Source organism: Sarcophilus harrisii, chromosome 5 (assembly GCF_902635505.1).
Source record: "Sarcophilus harrisii chromosome 5, mSarHar1.11, whole genome shotgun sequence".
Lineage (NCBI taxonomy): Eukaryota > Metazoa > Chordata > Mammalia > Dasyuromorphia > Dasyuridae > Sarcophilus > Sarcophilus harrisii.
In genome coordinates, this window is record NC_045430.1 from 232,541,270 (window position 1) to 232,564,699 (window position 23,430).

A 23,430-nucleotide genomic window follows, 5' to 3' on the forward strand; every position below is an offset into this window, starting at 1 on the left:
AAATAGTTCAAACCATTCTCCAACTATTAAATGGTCAAAGGATATGAACAAACAATTTTCAGATGAAGAGAAATGCAAATTAAGACAATTCTGAGATTTCACTTCACACCTGTCATATTGGATAAGATGACAGGAAATGATAATGACCAATGACTGGAGGGAATGTGGGGAAAACTGGTACACTGATACATTGTTGTAGAACCATCAATGGATCTAATCACTCTGAAGAGCAGTTTGGAACAATGCTCAAAGTCATCAAACTGAGCATACCCTTTGATCCAGCAGTGTTACTACTGCCCTTATATCCCAAAGAGATCTTAAAGGAGGAAAAGGGACCCACATGTGCAAAAATGTGTGTGGCAGCCCTTTTTGAAGTGGCGAGGAACTGGAAACTAAGTGGATGCCCATCAGTTGGGGAGTGGCTGAAAAAGTTCTTGTATATGAATGTTATGGAATATTATTGTTCTGTAAGAAACGATCACTAGGACGATTTCAGAGAAGCCTGGTCAGACTTATATGAACTGATGCTAAGTAAAATTAGCAGAACCAGAAGATCATTATACATGGCAACAAGACTATATAATGATCAGTTCTGATGGACGTGGCTCTCAACACTGAGATGATTCAAAACAGTTCCATTTGTTCAGTGATGAAGAGAGCCAACTACACTCAGGGAAAGAACCATGGGAACAGAGTGTGGAACACAACATAGCATTTTCACTCTCTGTTGTTTGCTTGCATTTTTGTTTTCTTTCTCAGTTTTTTTTTTCCTTCCTTCTTGATCTGATTTTCCTTGTGCAGCAAGATAACTGTGTAAATACGTATACATATATTGGATTTAACATTTATTTTAACATATTTAACATGTATTAGACTACCTGCCATCCAGGGGAAAGGGTGGGGGAAAGTAGGGGAAAATTTGGAACAAAAGGTTATGCAAGGGTAAATTAAAATTGTTGAAAAATTGAAATTCGAAAAATTACCCATGCCTATGTTTTGTAAATAAAAAGATTTAATTTTTTAAAAAAATATCAATTTTGGTGAGGGTTTTTGGTGATGGTATGTGTGTAATGACATTTGGCTCATGTCCATTCATGACTAAGAAATTATTTATGATACAAAGATTTGATTTTTAAATACTAGAAAAATTAGTATTAGGCCGAATCTAAGGGACAGAATCCAAAGCCACAGTAGCCATAATCCTGAGAAAAAGAGGCTGAAGGTTGTAGTCAATGCATTTGGCTACCTACCCCAAGCGATGAGGATTGTGGACTCATAACTATAATCCATGCCATCACTGCTATCACAAAATAGTAGATTATTCCTTTGGCAAGTTTTGATGTGATAAGTGATACGTGGACCATACCATCTCTATTTCTAGAGGTGCTAAGACTGTAGGAAAGAAGGTCATACTTGAGAATGGCATCACATTCTATCTTTTTTTCCTAATATATCTGTTGTGGATCTGACCTCTCATCTAGAGAAACCTGCCAAATACAGCACTATCTAGAAAGTGATAAAAAACAAGGGTCCAAAAGGTGCGACATGCTTGGGTACAGCAACTGTGTAGTAGGACCTCAGATTCTATATGAACTCCAAGGAGTAAAATATAAAGTCATGGATCTTCATCCTTAACTAAAGAGTTTCACTACTGGGAAACTACAGTTTCACTACTGTAACCCTATTTCCTTATTTAAAGATCTCATGCTCCATTCACATTTCTTGCCTCAATGTATCCTAATGGGGCAGAAAAGGAGAAACAAGAGACCTATGTTTTGTTTTGTTTTACCATGAATGACACTGCAATATTCAGTGGGAAAAAAAACCAAATCCTTGTTGTTTTCTTCTTAAGCCTGAGCTATTTTTCAACATATCTTTGCTGTCCTGCTCATACTGGCATATGAAGCAACAATTATCTTTAAAGTTTTCTTTTTGCAAATTTTCATTATGAGAACTGTATGTAACACATGATAACCAAGTGACCCATGAAATGTTTCCTTATCACAACAGACATAAAATGAAACTCTAATGAGCATTTCTAAGTAGCAACAAGTTCATGTTTTCTTGTTTCATTTATATGGAGGATGTCAGGAATATATGGATTGAGTTCTATCAATATAAAATCCACTTAGGCACAAGAAAAAGATGTCACATTTACAGTGTCAATATTTAACATTTATAGATAATCTAAAAAATGATGAGATTCTAATAAGCCTTCCATTCCTTTGCTGACTGCATATAGGAAAAGTCCATTGTTTTTGTTTTTTTTCTATGCCTCCTTCCAAATCCTTCCCTTTGCCCAATAAATGATTTATGTAACTTTCTCATAGCGTTCTGTCCAGAATAGGGTTTCTCAACCTTTCCTGTCTAACATACCCTTTGGAAGACTGGGGCAGTCTAGGGAATCTTTCTTAGATATTTTACAATGCAAAAAAATATATAGAATTGCAAAGAAAACACATTAGGTTGAAATAAAAGATCCCCTTCCCCACCCCAATAGAATATCACAGATCTTCTGGCCTTGGCTATCCCATTTCATCTAAATCACACTTGCTGGCATCATTTTTAGAGATCAATGTCTTGTTCTCCCCTCACTCTTGACACACACACACACACACACACACACTCATAAACATATTTTTTAATCCCCATGATGTGGAAAAAAATTTACATGAAAATAGTGCAGTGGATAGATTATTGGGCCTGCAGTCAGGAAGACCTGCAGTCTCAAGACACTTCACTAGTTGGATGACAATGGGTGATAGTTAACTTGTCTGCTTTAGTTTTTTCAGCTGTAAAATGGATTCATTCCCATTTTAGCACTTACCTCACAGAGTTGCTGTGAGGATCAAATGAGACTATGTTTGTAAAGTGCACTGAATAGTGCCAGGCAAATAATAAGTGCAAAGAAGATTGTTGTTTCCTTTTCCACCTTTTGATAAATATTTGTTGCATGAATGCACTATAGATACTTCGAAAGGGCAAGACACATCAAGAACTATTTAATTAAGTTGGTTTTAAGGATAGAATTCAGTTTTCAGGACCATAGCCTAAAATACAAGGATATGGATTCTTGGATAAGAATGAATTACATCCAACAAAGGTAATAAATAACATATTTGCTTGGAGACTAAGAGAACAAAATGGAAGAGAAAGGAGAAAAAAATACAACTATTACAATGCATATTTTAAAATGGTATATATGACAAACAAAATGCAGGGATACACAATAATTTAGAAGAGACAGTATTTAAAAGGACAACATTATCATAAACTCTTAATATTAGATGACTACAAACCAATTTCCACCACCAGATGAGGGAACTGAGGAGGAAATTATATCATAGTGGTACATCTGAAATAATGGGATATGACTTATGATTTAAAATGAAGACACGAGAAATGGCCTTAATAACCTAGGTCAAAAAGCAGCAATTCTCAAACCTGGGAAACTCTTTAGAGCCGTCTTAGGAACGTTTTACATTTTACCCAGAGTAGCCCTATATGTAAAACAATCCCTGAGGTAAACCAATTCAAAAAGCAAGAAGGACACAGACTACAAAGAGTCAATCCAAATTCTAGTCCCAAATCAGTAGATTACATTATCTATGAAGGCAGAAACTACCTCATTTTTGTCTATGATATCTCTGGCACCTAAGTGCTCAGCATGAAGTAAGCACTTAAGAAATGTCAGTTAAATTGGGGGGTAGGGAAGGGGAAGAGAGAAACTGACTGATCTAGAAAAAAAATCAGCTACTGTACATCCAACTTGCCACAAAACCCAGCATTTTATCAATATGGTAGATGTATTATTTTACCCTGCAATTCTTTTTGGTTTTATTTTATTATCTTTTGAATGTATATCATCTTCCTTTCCAAATATATCCCTCCCTGCATCCCAAAAGATAAAGCACCCCTTGAAACAAAAACTATAAAAAACAGAAAGGGGGGAAGGAAGGGGTTGAGGGGGGTGCACACAGCTGCAATGCAATTCAGCACAACCTATCAAATCATTAACCACTCTAAATATACATCCAATATTCTACTTTCATAGGTCCACTCTTAACAGAGAGAGGGGGACTGAAGAGTTACCTCTATTCTTCTGAAAGGCAAGACTGCTCATTATAATTTTACAGTTGTGCACCGTATACCAGGATAAAGTTGAAATGGATTCAAGATCTACACACAAAGAATGATACTATCAACAAATTAAAAGAAGACAGGATAGTTTACCTCTCAGATTTGTGGAGGAGGAAGAAGAACTAGAGATCATTATTGATCATAAAATAGATAATTTTGATTATATTAAGTTAAAAAGTTTTTATACAAACATAACTAATGCAGACAAGATTAGAAAGAAGGGAAGCAATAAACTGGGAAAACATTTTTATATCCAAAGGATCTGATAAAGGTCTCATTTCTAAAATATATAGAGAATTAACTCAAATTTATAATAGTTCAAATCATTTTCCAACTGATAAATGGCCAAAGATATGAACAATTTTCAGATGAAGAAATTGAAACTATCGGTAGCTACATGGAAAGGTGCTCCAAATCACTATTGATCAGAGAAATGTAAATTAAGATAACTCTGAGATACCACTACACACCTGTCAGATTGGTTAAAATAACAGGAAACAATAATGAATAATGTTGGAGGGGATATGGAAAAACTGGGACACTAATACATTGTTGATGGAACTGTGAACAGATCCAAACATTCTGGAGAACAATTTGAAACTGTGCTCAAAAAGTTATCAAACTGTGCATACCCTTTGACCCAGTAGTGTTTCTACTGGGATTATATCTCAAAGAGATTTTAAAGGAGGGAAAGGGACCTATATGTGCTAAAATATTTGTGCCAGCCCTCTTTGTAGTGGCTAGAAACTGGAAATTAAATGGATGCCCATCAGCTGGAGAACAGCTGAATAAATTGTGATATATGAATGCTATGGAATACTATTGTTCTGTAAGAAATGACCAGCAGGATGATTTCAGAGAGGTCTACATGAACTGATGCTGAATGAAATGAGCAGAACCAGGAAATCATTGTACACCACAACAAGACTATATACGACGATCAATTTTGAGGGATGTGACTCTCCTCAACAATGAGAGGATTCAAACCAGTTCCACTTGTATGGTGACGAAGAGAACCATCTACACCCAGAGAGAGAACCATGGGAACAGAATGTGGAACACAACATAGCATTCTCACTCTCTCTGCTGTTACTTGCTTGCATTGTACTTTCTTTCTCGGTTTTTCTTTTTCTTCCTTCCTGATCTGATTTTTCGTGTGCAACAAGATAATTGTATAACTATATATTGGATTTAACATGTATTTCAACATATTTGACATGTACTAGATTACCTGACAGCTAGGGGAAGGGTGTATATTGGAAAAGTTACCCATGCATATGTTTTGTAAATAAAAAAGCTTCAATAAAAAAAAATTTAAATTAAATTTAAAAAATAATTTTACAGTTGTGCCAAAAGTCTATAAGTACAAATAAAACTGAATTACATCAAATAATCAATTATTTTAAAAGAATTTACTATATGCTAAGCACAGAGCTGAGCAATGAAGTTATAAAATAGTCCCTCTCCTTGAAAAGCTTACATTTGATAACAGGGAACTGATAGGATCATTGGCCACAATTTGGAAGGGACCTTAGAAGAATGATTTGAGATGTTCCTTGCTAGGTCTTTATCAGAAAAACAAAAACAAAAACAAAAACAGGATTTTAAAGCTGGAAAGGATTTCAGAGATAATGCAGTGTAATACCCCCATGAGAACAGTTAAGAGATAATCAAAAAATTTGCTCACAGATGTCCTGGTAACAATTAAAAAACCCACTGGGGGGACCATAAACCACAAGTATGTACAAATTTAAATTCAACCTCCTTACTAACATTTTTCTACATCGCATACATCTACATTTTCTACATCTACATACAGTCTAGATAATCAGAAAAAGAACAAATCAAACCCTGATTTGTAGTATGTACATATTGAAAATTCAAAAATAGCTTTCTGGAGCTAGTTAAAGTTGTCTCAGCACATCTTCAGTTTTGCAAAAGTCCAAGCAAATTATGTTTGTACTAAATTTAGTAACCCATATCTACTAGGTTAGTAACCTATTCTGACAAATTAAATAAAAAAATCAAACTACCACCTCTGAGATAAATAGTATCCTCATTTCAAAGATAAGTTGAAGCTAAGAGAAATAAGACAATTTGTAAACAAAGGTTGTTAGAAGATATGATAGGCCAATTCTTCTCAATGCCGTTCTATTATTTGTTTCAATTTAATTGTATTAGCAGGAATTATTATAGAACAAGAACTTTTTTGTATCAAAGATGAAGCTTTCGGCCCTCTCACAGAATCATGTTTTTAAATGCCTAAAATGAAAAAATTTTAAAAACCCAGTTAAGACCGGAAAGAGATACATTATATTAAAATATAATTTTGGGGAAACAAATTTTTTTAAATTCATCAATAGCAGCTCAAGAACCCCTCCTATAAGAGGGTAATTAGTACTTCCATTATGTAGTCAGAACTTGAAATCCTTTATAAACAGTTTGTCCATTTCCACTTTTGGAACCTTTTTCACAACCTCACTGACAAGGGCTCCCAAAATGCTCTCACTTGGAAAGAGTATGCTAATTTGGTTCTTGGGCATTTAGGGTTTTGCCTCTCTAATGATTCTAATTAATCAACCAAACAGCTGCTTAACCCGTATCCCTAAAACACAAATCTGCCATGTCATTTTGATAGTTTACTGCTGCCTCCATTTTAATATCTTTTCTGACGGCTTTTACTCCAAACTATCTTTCTAAGCTCATTAAAAATTACTTCTTCTCACCCACTGCAAGTTCTAGATAACTTAGCTTACATGCTGTTCCCCATGTGATGTTTCCAATGTCTTTTCAACTAACTTTTCCTTAAGATTCAACAGTTTTCTAGGTGTGCCACAAGGAGTACGAATATCCCTTTCAAGGCTCTGTTGAAGTGTCACTTTCTTTAAGAGATCTTTTCTTTATTTTCCCATTTGTCAGTCAGGTGGACTACTAAGTACTCAGTAAAAAATGGAATATCATACAAATCAATGATAATGGACCACAGATTATATTAAGGATAATAAGACTGGAAAGGTTGGAAGGGCCAGATTATACCAAACAGATTTTATAGATGGTCCTGGCAGCAAAAGGTGGTTACCAAAATTTGCTGAATAGAGGATACTATAGAGGGATGTGAAACATAAAAACCAAACATAAGACTAATATAATTAGTCCAGACATAAGTTTTGAGGGCCTGAACCAAGGTGGCTGCAGTGCCAGAAGAAAAGTATATATGATACACTGCAAAAGAAGAAACAAGAGAATTTAGTAACTATTTGGATATGGGGGTGAGGAGTAAATGGAGAGTGACAAGTTGAAGATGGCACATAGTTGGAAGTCTAGGTGACTGGGAGGATATCCTCAAAAGTAACAGGAAAGCTATGAGAATCTGAGGAGAAAGATAAAGATTTCAGATTTAGACATATCACTTTTACAATATCCAGTTGAATATATCGATGAGCAGTTGAAAATGGGACAATGGAGGTTAAGGTAGAAGTTAAAATTGGATCTGAGAATTATTTGCTTCTTAAAAGTGATGAAAGCTGATGGCTTCTATGATAATCAAGTGAAACAGAATAGAGAAAAGAAAGGCCTGATAAAAAGCCCATCAGGTATAACCTAAATGAAGATCCTGTAAAGGAAATCAAGGATCAATTAGAAAGCTGTGAAGATAATGAAGAGACCAAGTGCGTACACACATGCAAACAGTGAAGTATCAAGGAAAGTAGATAACAGACAATCTCAGAAGTTTCAGAGAGTTTAAGGATGAAGATGAGAAAAGATTATTAGATTTAACAATTTCTGGTAACTTTTCCAGTTCTCTTCTCTCATCATTTATTTCCTTGAATGCATTACATACATACTTTTTAAAAATTTATGCTTTTGTGTATATACAGAGGCTTTTCAGTTAAAAAAAAAAAGTTTCTTGAAGGTAATAACTGTTTCTTATTTGCATAATTCAACATGCAACAGCATATTATAGGTGTTTAATGAATGCTTGATGAAAGGAAAGCTATGTTCATTTAAATCAAATCTATTTCATACTTTAAGGAATCTAAAGTGTTTTCTGTTTTATACTGAACATTTTTACCATAGGGTCCCTCCATTATTCTTGTTTTTGTTCCTTCTAATGGCTAAGACAGGGTGAGCAAGCCATATTTTCTAATACTATTTATAGAAAAAAATGGTTAGCTTGATTTGGATTATGGAATTTTTGTATACAAGAGGTAACATGATCTCTGCTTTGCCTTGCTATCACAATTTATGTTTTAAAATATCTGGGGTGGGCGACTAGATGGCATAATGAATAGAGCACTAGCCCTATTGTCAGAAGGATCGGAGTACAAATCCTCTCAGACACTTAATACTTACTAATTATGTGACCCTGGGCAACTTAAACCCAACTAATAATAATAATAAAGAATAGCTGAGAGTTGTGGTACTAATTAAAAAAAAAAAACTGCAATGAATGCAATTAATCAATACATATTTATTAAGTGCCCACTGTGTGGTAAGGCACTAAAGATACAAATACAATGAATCAAATAATGCCTACTTACAAGGAGTTTACATTCTAATATAGGAAGACAAAAGGACTTGGCTAAGTATATAAAGAAAAAAAATAACAGTACTAAAATCCAAGCCTCTGATAGCTTTTTGTAAACACAGGACAGAAAGCACATGACTTGGCATAAAAGCCCAGTTATTTTCTTAAGCAAAGCCTAATGAGAAATAACAATAATAGGACTAAATTCTGTCCAGCATAAATACTTTATAAACAAAAGTACCATAGAAATATGAGCTAGTCATTTTTGTTTTTTAAGTTACCTAATTTAATCAATAAGCTGTGGCCTACCAGTCTTTGAGACCAAAAGTAACAGTGCTCGCTTCGGCAGCACATATACTAAAATTGGAACGATACAGAGAAGATCAGCATAGCCCTTGTGCAAAGATGACATCCAAATTCATGAAGCGTACCATAAACCATAAACCAAAACCAAAAAAAAAACAAAAAAAGCAAAAAACAAAAAACAAAACAAAACACCAAAACTAAGTAACATCTAAAACTATCATTTATGAATTTATGGCATCATACAACTATTCTTTATCATCTATATAATTTTTCCCTTTAATGATGATGCTTTTCTTATATTCTTACTCCTTTTTCTCCTGCTTCTCACTTTTTACTTTACTATTTATATCAATCAGATGAGAATAGCACCCAAAGATGTTGCTCAGATCTACTGGCGGTTAAAATGATCCTGTCTAAAATATAGTAGCAATGATAACAACAACAATAATAATCCCTAATATGTCAATTAGAGATTTATAAAGTACTTTTGCAAATATTTCCTTTTTACAACAACATTGAGAAACAGGTGGTCTTGTTGCTACTATTTCACAGATGAAGGAACTAAAGCAGAGTTTCTTAAGTGACTTGTAAAAGTCATCAAGTTAAGAATTAAGCTTAAATGTCCCAAAACTAGTAAGTGTCCAAGACTGATTCACGGTCTAGCACTTCCTCTTACCCACTGGATCACAGAGCTACCTCAGATAAAGGTAAGGGAATACAGAGGATCTTTGATTGAAGCAAAATAGAAAACACTTCCACAAAAGCAGACAGAAAATGATCTTGACAGTAAATAAGTCCTAGAGACTGTTTGTGGCATAGGTAAGTGACTTCCTCATAGTTATATAATTAATAAGACTGAAACAGGATCTGAACCAGGTCTTCCTATTATCAAGTCCAACATTTTATCTACTAGGTTACACTAACAACTATGAATATTGGTTGTAAACAAATAAAAAGAATTCACTTAAAAAAATTTTAATGATCATTTTGGGAAAGATATTCCATTATTCTAAATGGCTTAAATATTTTTAAGAGCACATAAATAATATAGTTTATATCCTTCTGTAACAATCACGTTAAATAGAAGACTGTATTCTCAAATGTATAAAGTTTCCTGAAATATTATAAAACAACTTTTTAGAGTAGTCCAAACTATTGATTTTCTAAGGAGCTATTAATAAGTATAAAAACTATAAATGAAGTTTAGAGTGGGCATATTTTCCACAAGAAAACAGGGTTAACCATATTTTCACCAAAATCATGCTGCCCAATTTAGATGTCAATAAAAGCCTGTTATTTATGCTTGTAGCACATTTTGTATTTTAACCCTGGCTTCCAGAACTGCTACTCAAGGTTATTATTACTTCCCTCAACAACAAACTCCAGTGTGTTTTCAAGTTTTTTTGTTTTCTCTTAATTCTGAGTCCTGTTGTGAATTCTTATTTGATGAAAAGCTCTGTCTTAACTGACAAATTATTTTGCCTTCCATTGTACTATATGGAAGTTCTAAAATTCTAAGTTCAAAAGTTCAACGAAGATGTTCTTTTGTAGATAGAAACTGTAATCCTCCCGTGCTCCACGAGAAACTTTTCATACCTTTCCTCTCTTTCCCTCCTCTCTCCCCCAATCACTACTAGAAGCTAGCTTCCTGATGATAAGTCTCACCAGACTTAGCAAAGCTTATTGCTGGACAACAGACTGGTTATGAGGAATACAGTCAAAACCTCGAGGCATCTGAATTAAAACTTTAAAGAATGATTGTCAGTAACCCTTGCTTAATCAAATGGACATTTCAAACTTTATTTCTTTTTGTTTTAGAATTTATTATGCATTTATATACATACAGAGGATAGTATATGAAACTACAAATTTCCATGTAATACCACTTGCTTTTTATATATAAAAAAGTTCACAAGTTACTTTCAAAATTGTCTTGTCTGTTAGGGTTTCTTACTAGATTTTCTTTTGTTCTCTTCTATATATATATTTTTAAATATGCCAATGACCATTTAAGGAAGTATACTTTTGCTTGCTCTCCCTTTTCTTCAAATCCTATATGGATACTATTTTGACTACTATTGTAAATCCAGAAATTCTTTTCAGAAAGGCAAATAAGACTTATGAAAATAAAAGTCAGAGTATAATGAACCTTTAAAAATTACCTAATGAAAAATAACTGATTAATACAGAATATTATCAAATATTTTTATGAGAACATCTGTTTATGCACTAGAAAATCATTAGTGTTAATATTCCTAGATACAAATAAGGCCAGGAATTATGTATAAAAGTTATGACTGCATAAATATGACATGCACGTTGTACATGGACATTTACATATATACATGTAAATTTAATATGGTATTGACACTGCTTGTGAACTTTTCTGAGCTTTCTTTTGGTCAGCTGTGTAATTTTTAAATATTATTTCTTAAAATGTTTTTCTTTTTTTAAGAACACCATCAGTACCTCGTACCTCTCCCCTTTTACCCATAAAAGCATTCTCTTGTAATAATTATATATAGTTGACCAAATCAAAATGTGTTTCTCTCTGCATCTGTCTGAAAATGTTTTCCTTATATACCTACATATTCCATAATCTTTCAAAGTTCTATGCATTGATGGTGGAGTTGTAAACTGATCCAGTCATTCTGGAGAACAATTTGGAATTATATTCAAAATGCTATAAATAACAACCCTTTGTTGCAAGGGGCAAATCCTTTGATCCAGCTGGATCTGTATCCCAGGAGGAGAAAAAGGATCCACATGTGCAAAAATATAACAGCTCTTTTTGTAGTGACAAGGAACTGGACATTCAGTGGATACTCATCAATTGCAGAATGGCTAAATAAGTTATGGTATAAAGCCTAGAAAACTTGCATAAACTGATGCTGAGTGAAGTGAACAGAACCAAGAGAACATAGTACATAGCAACAGAAAGATTATCGGGAGGATCAACTATGATAAACTTAGCTCATCTCAGCAGTAGAGTGATTCAAGACAATTCCAATTGATATGTGATGGAAAATGCCATCTGCATCCTGAGAACAAACTACGGAGACTGAATATGAATCAAAACTGTTTCCCCCTTTTAAAAATAAATTTGCTTTTTCTTATAGTTTTTCCTCTTGTTTGGATTTTTCTTTTACAATATGACTAACATGGAAATATGACTAGACATGTATAATCTATATCAGATTTCTTGCTATCTTTGGGATATAGGAGCTAAAGGAAGAAGGGAGAAAAAATTTGGGAGTCAAAAATCTTAGAAGAATGACTATTGAAAATTATCTTTGCATGTAAGTGGAAAAATAAAATATGATTTTTTTTAAAAAGGGGAAAAAGTTGGTTTTTTTTTTTTACAATGCTGTAGTGTGAAATATAGTAATGTAAATAGTAATGCATAGCAATGTAAAAATAGTTTTCCTAGTTTTGCATCAGTTCATAAGTTTTCCCAGGACTCTCTCAAATCATCCTTTGATCATTTTTCTGATAAATTAAGCATTGTATATAATTGACAATATTTAACAAATGATTGTTGACTGGGGATTACTAAGATCCCATTGTTCATATTTCCTAATTTATCCAACCAATTCCCAACTGGTGAGCACCCACTTTATTTCCCATTCTTTGCTACATCAAAAAGTACTGCTCTAAAGACTTTTGTACATAAAAGATCATTATGGTGCAACAATAGTTTCAAACTGTTTTCTAGTTTGTTTGAACCACTGGAACAATAACATACCAGTGTGCCTATCTTCCTATATCACTTCCAACAATTGTCATTTTCCTATCATTTCTGACAAAATGATGAGTATAAAGTGGAACCTTAGAGCTATTTTAATTTGCATTTCCCTCACTAGTTATTTGGAGTATTTTTATATGGTCATTGATGTTATTAATATTTCCTTTGATTAGAAACTGGCTAGATATTTGTGTCAATTCCCCATATTAAAGAGATCAGGTCTTTGAAACTTATGGAACCACATCCAATTATAAAACAGAACTCCATCCATTCTTCTCTGATTTATATTACCTTGTAATCTAGGGGAAATATCCCAAGTTGAAGCTTATCAGATTTTTAAATAAGTACATCTCCCAAGAATGCTTTAATATTTTTCAAGCATTTTAATAGTATTGTGAATATTTCTTTGGGTTGGATTAAATCTGTTTAACTGATTCTGGCTAATTTCCTAATCTGTACCCAATAAAAACTTTTCTACTTTTAAAGAAATTACAAAGAGTTTTGATTATTAGTCAACAAGCATTTATTAATTTGTCAGGGAGTATGCTAAGGTCTGAGGATATCAGTACATTGTCTTCAAGGAGCCAACAATCTAATAGGGGAGATAAAATTTAAGCAATAACAATACACAAAATATAAAGTTTGGTAATATAGTTTTAGATTTGGTTCCAATAATTCAAGAAGGAATCCTTCCTTGTCATTTTTTTCTAAGATTCTTAAACTTAGTTCCCCAACATAAATTTTATTACAATTTGGTCTAAAGTCTATAAAGTAATTATTTGTTAGGCTTCATTGCTATGGCACTGAATGTAAAGTATTACAATCATTTTTGTTATATTGGCAGAGACCATGAAGAATTAAAGGAATATCAGCAGTTAGAATCCTTATTTTTTTTTTAAAGAATTCTTGTAGTTCTTCACATATAATTCCTATGGCTATGTTTATAAGTGGATTCTCAGATTATATTTTTTATATTGTCATAATTTAAATTATGAGAAAAGCCTTTTTCTGTTTCTGATGTTAATATGAAATGCTCATGATCTATGTGGGTTAAATTCCATATTAGGTTACTTTCCTAAAATTATTCACTGTTAGAGGCCCCAGGCAACTGGGGTCAAAGAAGCGGTCAAATGGCAGCAGGGGAAGAAGTTTCCACTTGAAACAATTATATTAATTGCAAAAAAGGGAAGATTCTTGCTTATGATAATTTAAATTTTTTTATTACTACTATAGATGTTCTTTCTAGAACTACCTATGATTCCTATGTTTCTATCTGTACACTTGATCTAAATATGCAGCCTTAGTTTCTCTAAATTTCAGTCTCACATCATGAATTGATTTTAGAACATCCATGGGCATCTCAAATCTAAATGTCCAAAAAACAACCTATATTCTCATTCTCTCTCTCTCTCTTTGTCTCTCTCTCACATATATATAAAAATAAAATCATTCTACACCAACTGCCAAAGGGTCTTTCTTGTAGACAAAAGTTTGACTGGGTCAACAAACCCAGAAACAGTATTATCACCGAAATCCAACATAAAATATTATCTGGCTTAAGACCATTCACAATTGATCACTTTCAACTTTTCTAGTCTTTTTATACTTTTATACTTTTCTCCATGAACTCTGTGACCTAGCTATGCTGGCCTAAGTTACTGCTTCTCACATACAATAATTCACTTTCAGACTCTCTATTTTCAATTGTTGTCTCCCATGTACAGTAAAATGCTTTACATTCTGACTTCCATCAGAAATGTTGTAATTACTTTCCATTTATACTGTATCTACTTCCCATGTAAGTAAGTGCCTAATACTGCTAAGAGTTGGGGATACAATTATATCGTATGTCTTCAAGGAACTTACCTACTTTTTTTCTCTCTCTTTGGAAGTAGAGAGCACATTTTTATCTAGATTTCTATATCCACTCCCCTAGCAGAGTGCCTGAACCTCAGTAAGAATGAAATATACACTTGATTACCTAATAGACATTAAAAAGTTAAATGGTTGCACACACCCATTAGTTTTTCTTCATTTATATAAAATCCTGTGATTTTTATTTTGTTATTAATATATTCATATTTGAAGCAATTTTGTACTCAGTATAAATTGAACTTGGTCATAGTATAATTTGTTTCTAATTTATTGGCAGTTTCATTAGTTTTGTATTTAATATCTTTACATCAATATTCATTATAGATATTGTCCCTCCTTAATTTATGCCCCAAGATCACATTTATGTTTGAGGTTTCCCATTTGAACAAAAAAAGAAAAACCCATATAACACTAAAATTAGTAAAATCGTTCTGGGATTGTTTTTTTCTTTAGAAGTACAACTAGGGTTTGATGACTCTCTTTTTACACAATGGGATATGTACATTTTATTTCATGTTGTTAAACTGAACATTCTTGTGTTTTCAAAAACAATCCATTTAATGAATATATTTTGTTGGCATCCTATTGGATGTCTTTATTAATTTCCTTCCACCCACCTTTACTATTTTGATCTTTGAGTTTTGATTTTGGCAATTTGATTTTCCTCTTTCTTTTGGAATAAGACCAGAAATGGGTGATCAACATTATGTTCCAACAATATCTATAAATGCAAAAAGCTGCTAGTTCTATTTTATTATTCTATAATGTAATTGATTTCAATTTTCTTTACTTGAAAATTTTCAGAAGTTCTATTTTTGGTGCTTCCTTGCACTTTTTTTGTGAGTTGCTGAAAGTCACACAGAGAGAAACAGAGACAGAGAGAGATTTTTCTCCATAGTTATTCTTTGCTTGCATCCAGAGTTTTTATTATCTGTCATTTTCTTTGTGAAAACTATTATGTCTCATCTGTTCAGTGATTAGTAAATCTTTATGATTAAGTTACTTAAGCAACACTTAAGTATAAATTCTTTCTTCAATATCTATGTAATTTTATTATGACAGAAAATATTTAATAATTTTACTTTGCTACACGTATTTCATTTCTGTAAGGTTATGTCCAACAACAAATGGTTAAAGGCATAGACACAACTGAGCAATATATGTACTTTTTTGTATTCTGATTCACTAAGTTACAGATTTCTAGCATCTACCCTTCCTAAAATTTTCCCTTACTTTATAAAATTCTTCCTGTAATTCTTTTAACTTTTTCCTTTAAATATTTAGATGCTACATGGTTTGGTACATATATTCAGTATTAATATTTTTCATTAATTTTGATATATTTAATTTTAAAGCAATTTTCACTCTTTGAGAATATCTTATTGTTCTAAACTTAATACCAAGTAATATTCAAATAAATACAAAAGAATGCACATCCCATTGCAAACATCTACTATATACAGCTTACTTTTAAATATAATTCAATATTTAATTTTCAAAGCTATACAGCTTGACTGATTCCCGCTGATATTTTTTCTGTTCTCTTGTGTTAAATTTTTTTTCCCCACTGACCCTGACAGGAGGTAAGGAGTGAAGGGTTACCTTATTTTCACTACCCTGTCAAAGGTTCTCTGGAACTTTGGTTGGTCACTGAGGTTTGGTTCTGAGGTCTTTATCAATGGTTTTATTTTAGAAATAATTCTCATAGTTCTGTTGTTATTCTCCATTGATTCAAGTAAGTCTTCTCAGGTTTCACTGAAATAAACCAACTTGAAAAAAACTTGCATGAATTGATGATGGTGAGTGAATAGAGAAGAAATGGGAGAGTATTATACAATGTGCACTGATCAATTATGAGAGATTTAGCTTTTTTCTTCAATACAATGACCCAAGAAAAAGACCCATAATGGAAAATGCTATCTATATCCAAAGAAAGAACATGGACTCTGAATGAAGATTGAAGCATATTCCTTTCATGTTTGGGGAGGAGTCTTTGATTTTTCTCCTTTTCTATTTCTTCTTTCACAACATATCCAATGTGGAAATGTTTAACTTGACTGCACATCTATAACTTATATCAGAATGCTTACTGTCTTTGAGAGGGGAAAGAAGTGGGAAGAGAAAAATTTGGAACTCAAAATCTTACAGAAATGAATTTGTATCTTTGCATGTTTAATTAAAAAAATGAAATATTTTAAAAAGAAACAATTCATTTCATAATTTCTTATGGCACAATATTTCTTAATATTCATTTATTATAACTTGTTCAATCATTTGGCACCATTTGGCTCCCTCTCCCCCTTCCCCTCCCCTTTTCATATTCTTCATTAAAAAAAAGAACTGTTATATATTTTGTACACATGGTTTGTTTTCCTTTTTTTTTTTTCTTTTGAGAGACATTGGGGTTATGCAATTTGCCCAGAGTCACACAGGTAATAAGTATTAAGTATCTGAGGTCAGATTTGAGAAAAGGTCTTCTTGACTTTAGTGCTAGTGCTCTATCCACTTCAGCATCTAGGTGCCTCTCTTTTTCCTTTGAACTCTTTGAGGTAGGTCTAAGGAGTAGTATTACTAAACTAAAAAATATGGGGAGTTTTATGATTTTGTGGGTGGTTTCAAAATTGTTTTCAAGAATGGATAAAACTATTCACAGCACCACAAAAAGCATATTAAGCATTCCTCTTTTCCCTTACTCTGCCTAAAATTAAGAGAATGAATCATCAATCACATTCAAAGCTCTATACTAAATGACAGCAATAGAAAAAATAAATAAATAAACCAACAGCAGCAATATCTGTAATAGTGATTATTACAATGACAACAACAAAAACTGACTCAATTCTTAAGGAATTCACATTCTAATAGGGAAAATAATAAATGTGAAATCCTTCAGCTGAAAGTCAGATAAAAAAGTTCTATAATCCTTGGAATAGAACAATAAAGCACCCAGAAAACATTCTTTTTTAATGCCATTTCCACTGCTAAAATCACATTGGTTTCCAATGCTGAAGCATTTCAAAGCGCCAAAGACTTTGGTCTTGGTGAGCCTTCAATAATAAGGGGTCATATAACTCCTGCAGGAGCAGTTACCAGGCTGTATCTATATTTTAGGAAGAAGGCTTGAGGACATTCGGCTGGAAGCACTGGCATTTTCAAGGTTCTTGGGCTCAGAGTCCTGTACTACAATTAAATGTTGTAGGGGTGGTGACAAATGATCTGCCCCATATAGCTCACCCGTCTCCTAGCTTTAGTCTAGGAAGTCTTTGCTACTTCAGCCAGGCTGATTTGTCTGCCCCATGACTTGCAAGGAGAAAATAGCTGTCTCCTTTCTCACAGGAGCAGCCTTCTCATATGTGATAATTAGACTACAAGGAAAACCAGTGGTGTGGAGGATCCTATCACTCCAAGGGCTCTTGAGCTGGCCAGCAGCTACTGCTGTTGCCAATAAAGAAGGTAGAAACCCTCCCCAATTTCCTTCTTCAATGATAACTGCAGGGCCTGAACTGGAAGCAGGTATGATGGTTTGAAGAACACATTGCTATTTCCAAGGATCTTGGTCTCAGGATCCAAGTCTTTCTCTATCTGGGAATTATGGTCAAAACAGCAGTGGTAGCCATGCATATATCTGTAAATAAAAGGCTATTAAATAAAAAAATAAAAAAAATTAAATTAAAAAAAAAAAAAAAAAAAAAAGCAGTGGTAGCCTGATATGGCCAGTACATGCGGCTTTCTTTCTCTCAAGTGACTTGATGTGGTATTACATATATGATATATAAAGCAATAGTATGTACATATAAGCTTTTTACCAAATGTTTTTTCAGAACCAAACGCTTTGTTTTATGATTTTAATGTTTCAATCAGAGATTCAAAAAGAACCTCATTTAAAAATATTTTTAACTGTTTTCTTTCATATATAAGCATGCCTCTTTAAAATGCTGGGTATAATATACCATTATTCATAAATATATACAACAACATACATATTATGTCAGAACTTGAAACCATTTGGGACAGTGCTCCTTCCTCCCCAAGACATAGCTGAGAAAGGGAAGAACAATAGAGTAATACGTTTTCACACAAACATCTTCTATTTGTTTCATGACCTTGGAAAAGCCCCTGACACAGATCACTGGATAAGGAATATCTATTAGCTAGGTATTTTGTTTAGATTTATAATAAAACACAGCATGATCTAATTTTTAAAATAACCTTGGCATGCATGTATGTATATACATACATATGCATATATATATAGACATTTCTATAAGAAATTATGATAAATGTTAAATTTGAAGGTGCCAGATATGATTTTTGTGATGATTCAGTATTATATAAAATAAACAGTATTTAAACCTTAAAAACTATACAAAGTTATAAACCTAATTCATAAATTAAATAACTTTTTAAAATAATCAAACTTGTAATTGCCGATTCTCAAAATTCCATACCAAATACACAAATATGAAAATTATTAAGGTAATTCTAAGTTACATAATCAATTGACTTTTGGGGTATTTCAGATGATTGTAAAAGAGAGAAAAATTTCAAAGCTATACATATTTAGGAGCAGCTAGGTGGCACGGTGGATAGAGCACCAGCCCTGAAGTCAGGAGGACCTGCGTTCAAATTTGATTTCAGACACTTAATACTTCCTAGCTGTGTGATCCTGAGCAAGTCACTTAACCCCAAATGCCTCAGCAAAAAGGAAAAAAAAAGTTATACATATTCAGTATAGATATAAATATCCCACAAAAATTCAGCTTGCATTGATTTCACACAATATTTCACAGTATATTTCATGATTTTGGGGGGGATATTTGAATGGTGATAAAATGATTTGAATGAAATCTAAAAGAAAAAAACAATATAAATTTGAAAAGCTTCTATAAAATTAAGTATACTTTCAACTTTATAAAATAAAAATTTCAATATTCTCAGATGGCTGTCCTTCCTTTTGTTTTCATCACATTGTTCCTACTAATAAGATATTTTATAAATTAACAAACACAATCACATAAATCCTAGTTTGGTCAAAATTCAGGTCTTTTGTTTTTAAGTTATATCCTAAAAACAAAAATTTATAATACAATAAAGATCTTTATGTCTTTAATCACTCAAAAATCTATAATCCAAGCACAATTCTCCCAATTGCTCTTTCCCCCCAAAAGAAAAGAAATGAAAGAAAGAAATTCTAACTAACAAGTCACACATAGTTTTCAAAGTTTTAAAAAGAAGTGAAAAGCAATAATCAAGATACAAATAATCATGGCCTGTAGAAAATTTTAAATAATTTAAAAACAAATTGGGGAAAAATTCATGTGATTTTTAAAAAGTACTAAAAATTGTGACAAATTTAAAACACCAAATGACAGTATTACATATAAGCAAATAACAACTGACTTTCATAATAAATTCATTTACCACTCACTCAAAATTATCCTAACAAAATAAAGAATAGGATTTAAATACTGAAGTTCAGATATATAAGAAATGTAGACCTAAACTTTAAGGGAAAAGGATCTCAAAAGTAAAGGCATTTAAAAACTCACACCAATTCTCGGGAAACTGCATAATCTTTATTTTTATTACAAAACATTCAGAGATAACTATACTCCAACCTGAAATCCAGAGAGTTAACAGATCTTAAGCAGGGAATTTTTGAATAATCTCAACTAAGTTTCAAAGTATTGTATTATATCATATACAAGATTATGGTGGGAAGGAAAAGATCTGACCTACTCAAATGATGGTCCTCTATGAATTGGACACAATTTAAGATTAGTATAGATAACAAAACACTTAACCATATTGTATTATAAACTGCTTATGAGTTTTCTCTTTGATTCTCAAAATTTTAGTATTTTCTCTCATTGATTCTCAAAATACTAAAATTAGAGCGCCAGTTTACAATGAATACTATACTATATAAAGTAGTAAAATATTAAATAGGTATATCTACATATACGAATTTTACACACACACACACACACACACGTTTTGGAAAATAAAAACTGACAAATCCCTACCTGAACCAACAGGAGAAGAGCCAACACTAAGACTTTGTAAACTTCCATTCCTGAGCAACGTAGGAGATTTCTGAAGACTAGAGCTTGTTATACTTCCGGCAGCAGATGCTACGGATGATGTTGGAGAAGCAGATGAAACAGAAAGATGGGAAACATTCTCTTGATTTTTGTTTCCTTTGGGTCGACCAGGCCCATGTTTATTTTGTTTACTTCCTTTTCTCTTCTTTTCTTTTACAGTTTCCTCTTCAAGGCCAGAACACTGGACTCGTTTGTATCCTGCAGTAGAAAGGGAAGCATTCCCCAAATCTCCAGGTGAATTTTCAAAGTTTTTAGGCTGTGAAACAACTGCTGATGTTGAAGGAAGACCAATTAAAGAACTAAAACTATTCACCCCCCCTTCCTGGCTTCCAGATTCTGTTTTATGTACATCTTTGGTTGATGATGACTGCTGGGAATGAGTGTAACTTTCACTGCGCAGGTCTGATTCTGTAAAGCTCAAGAAATCCTGGGGAGACTGTACTGAACTTCCAGAAGATGATTTTACACTGCTTGGAGTTCCTGAAAAACTTCCTGCAGTAAAAAGACAAGAGTGGGAGAGGGGAGGCAATTGAATACAAAAAAAAAAAAAAAAAAATCATCTAATCAGCTTAAATATTTCATCTGCCAAAAAGAAAAGGGCATGAGTAAAAATTTAACATAAAACTAAGGATTAGTATTTTCTAATGAATAAAATGTTAGGTTTCTCAACATATTACATTTAAAAATTATCACACTTTAAAGGAAAACTACATAGTGGCAAAAATACATTTTTTTTTTTGTCTTAAATGTCAAGGGAGTAAAAGACTGTTTTATATGATTTAAAATTCTATCAAAAAACCTACCTTCTGGGGGAACCCTCATCTCTAATTTTTATCATCTCCTCTGACAAATTTATGACAAAATATACTCTTTGTATTGAGGTGAACTGACAAATTGTGATTCAGCATATGCATTTTGTAAATTTGACCATCATGTTTTATCCAAAACAATACAAAGAAGCTCAAAATGAAACACAAACAATAAAAAAGAACTTTCAAGAGGGTAAGTAATAAATTTAACCACACAATATTTTACATGTAAAGAAAATTATATTACAGAAATCATTTTTATTAAGAAACATATTAAGTCATTTGAAAACAGATTTTCTATAAAGTTCAAAAGTAAAAACTTTGCTCAATATTTAAGTATTCTAAACTTTTTTTTTTTGTGAGCATGGAAAACATTTTGCTTTTAACTTCACCAAATACTTTGTGAACATGCCCCCATTAAGATCAACATTTTAAAATTATTTAAGTAGAACAGCATACATATCAACAACCTGCTTATACTATATAATTTTCATTATCTCAGTGATTTAAGGATAACCAGTTTTGCCACTTAATTAGCAGTTATAAAGAGGTTCTCCATCATCAATCCTGACCTGTCACCATCTGTCTTCCTTTTACAATTTTTTGTTTTTACATCTGGCATTGAAAATCCACCACAGTATAAACTGAATAGTACGAAAATAAGGAATATTTTAGAAGCATATAATACAACTAATAACTAATTTATCTTCCCTAATATACCTCCTCGTTCTTATATATATTAAAAAAAAAAAAAAACTTCCTTCATTTTCTGATAACCAGAACTGAAGATTTTTAAAAATTTACAGGCAATACATCTCTAAACATCTAACATCTCTAAACAAACATCTCTAGTGTCCACCTATGAAAAGGGCTTTTTGAAAATTCCTTTAATGTTTGTGAAATTCAATAAGACAAGTTTCCAAGAAGATTTTTAATTCAAAGACAGAAGAATAACAATAGATTAAGAAATACAATTATGCTAGAGAAAAATTGGGTCTTAATTATAAGAGAATATCCGAGTGTCCTGTTATGTCAGATTTAAAATGTGAATAAATGTAATGCAAAAGTTTAAATAAGATTTATATTTTCCAAAAGTTAAATTGCAAAATTACACTATTCTTACAAGCCAACAATTTTACTCATTCAAATCATATAGTAAATTCTTGGAGTGTCTTCCACTTTTGTGTTATTTTTAAAATAATTCCTTTAATGAGAAGTAATAAAAAAATTATTTTTAAAAAAATCATTGTCTGACATAATCCTCTGTGCATAAAATCACTTTTTTCCAAGTAGGATAAAAAGACTAAGGAATTTTATGTAAATGTTTGTTGAACTGAATTAATTTGAAAGTATGGTTGGTTACTTTAATGTTAAAGGAAGAAAATTTTTTAGCTTATTTATCCTTTAAACTTTAAAGGTCTAATAGAAAAATGGTGTTTAATATATAGAGCTAAAATTTTAAAATAATGTTTACTTGTATATTTGTTTCTATATAAGTACTTAAACACAGAACAAAAATCTCATACTTTACTATATTCTGTAATATCGTAAATTGGCATTTAACATATTCACTAGAAATAAATAACTATGCTAGAGAAATACTGTGTTTCACTGAAAATGAACTTTTATCTCCTAGAAATTTAAAGGACATGTTTTTCTCCATTAGCTATAAAAGTGCTTTTGTTTTGTTTTCAGTTTTAGAAAAGGTGATTTTAATTATGAAATGCTAATAACAAAAGTGTACAATCAGCCAAAAGAAAGATGACTGTGAAGTCTAAAAAGAAATGTCTTTTGAAAATGACAGTTTTAAAAATTAATATTTATAGTAACAAAAGAATATAAGCTTATGTTGTAATAGAAAAAACAAAATTTATTGATTTAAGAAAGCAATTACTTTTAATTAAGAGAAAAATAAAATCTAGC

At 32.1% G+C, this 23,430-nt stretch overlaps 1 protein-coding gene and 1 non-coding gene across 6 annotated transcripts in view; one reads left to right on the forward strand and one right to left on the reverse strand.

Moving 5' to 3' along the window:
- Positions 1-23,430, reverse strand: part of MLLT10 (MLLT10 histone lysine methyltransferase DOT1L cofactor) — a 205,086-nt gene that overhangs the window by 69,948 nt on the left and 111,708 nt on the right. For all 5 annotated transcript variants that reach the window (XM_031939880.1, XM_031939876.1, XM_031939879.1 and 2 more), the window contains one exon: positions 20,621-21,190. In XM_031939880.1, the coding sequence (XP_031795740.1) occupies positions 20,621-21,190 (570 nt within the window). The remainder of the gene's footprint in view (positions 1-20,620; positions 21,191-23,430) is intronic.
- Positions 9,002-9,108, forward strand: LOC111721167. Its single transcript, XR_002770501.1, has one exon. It is a non-coding gene; the product is annotated as a U6 spliceosomal RNA (small nuclear RNA).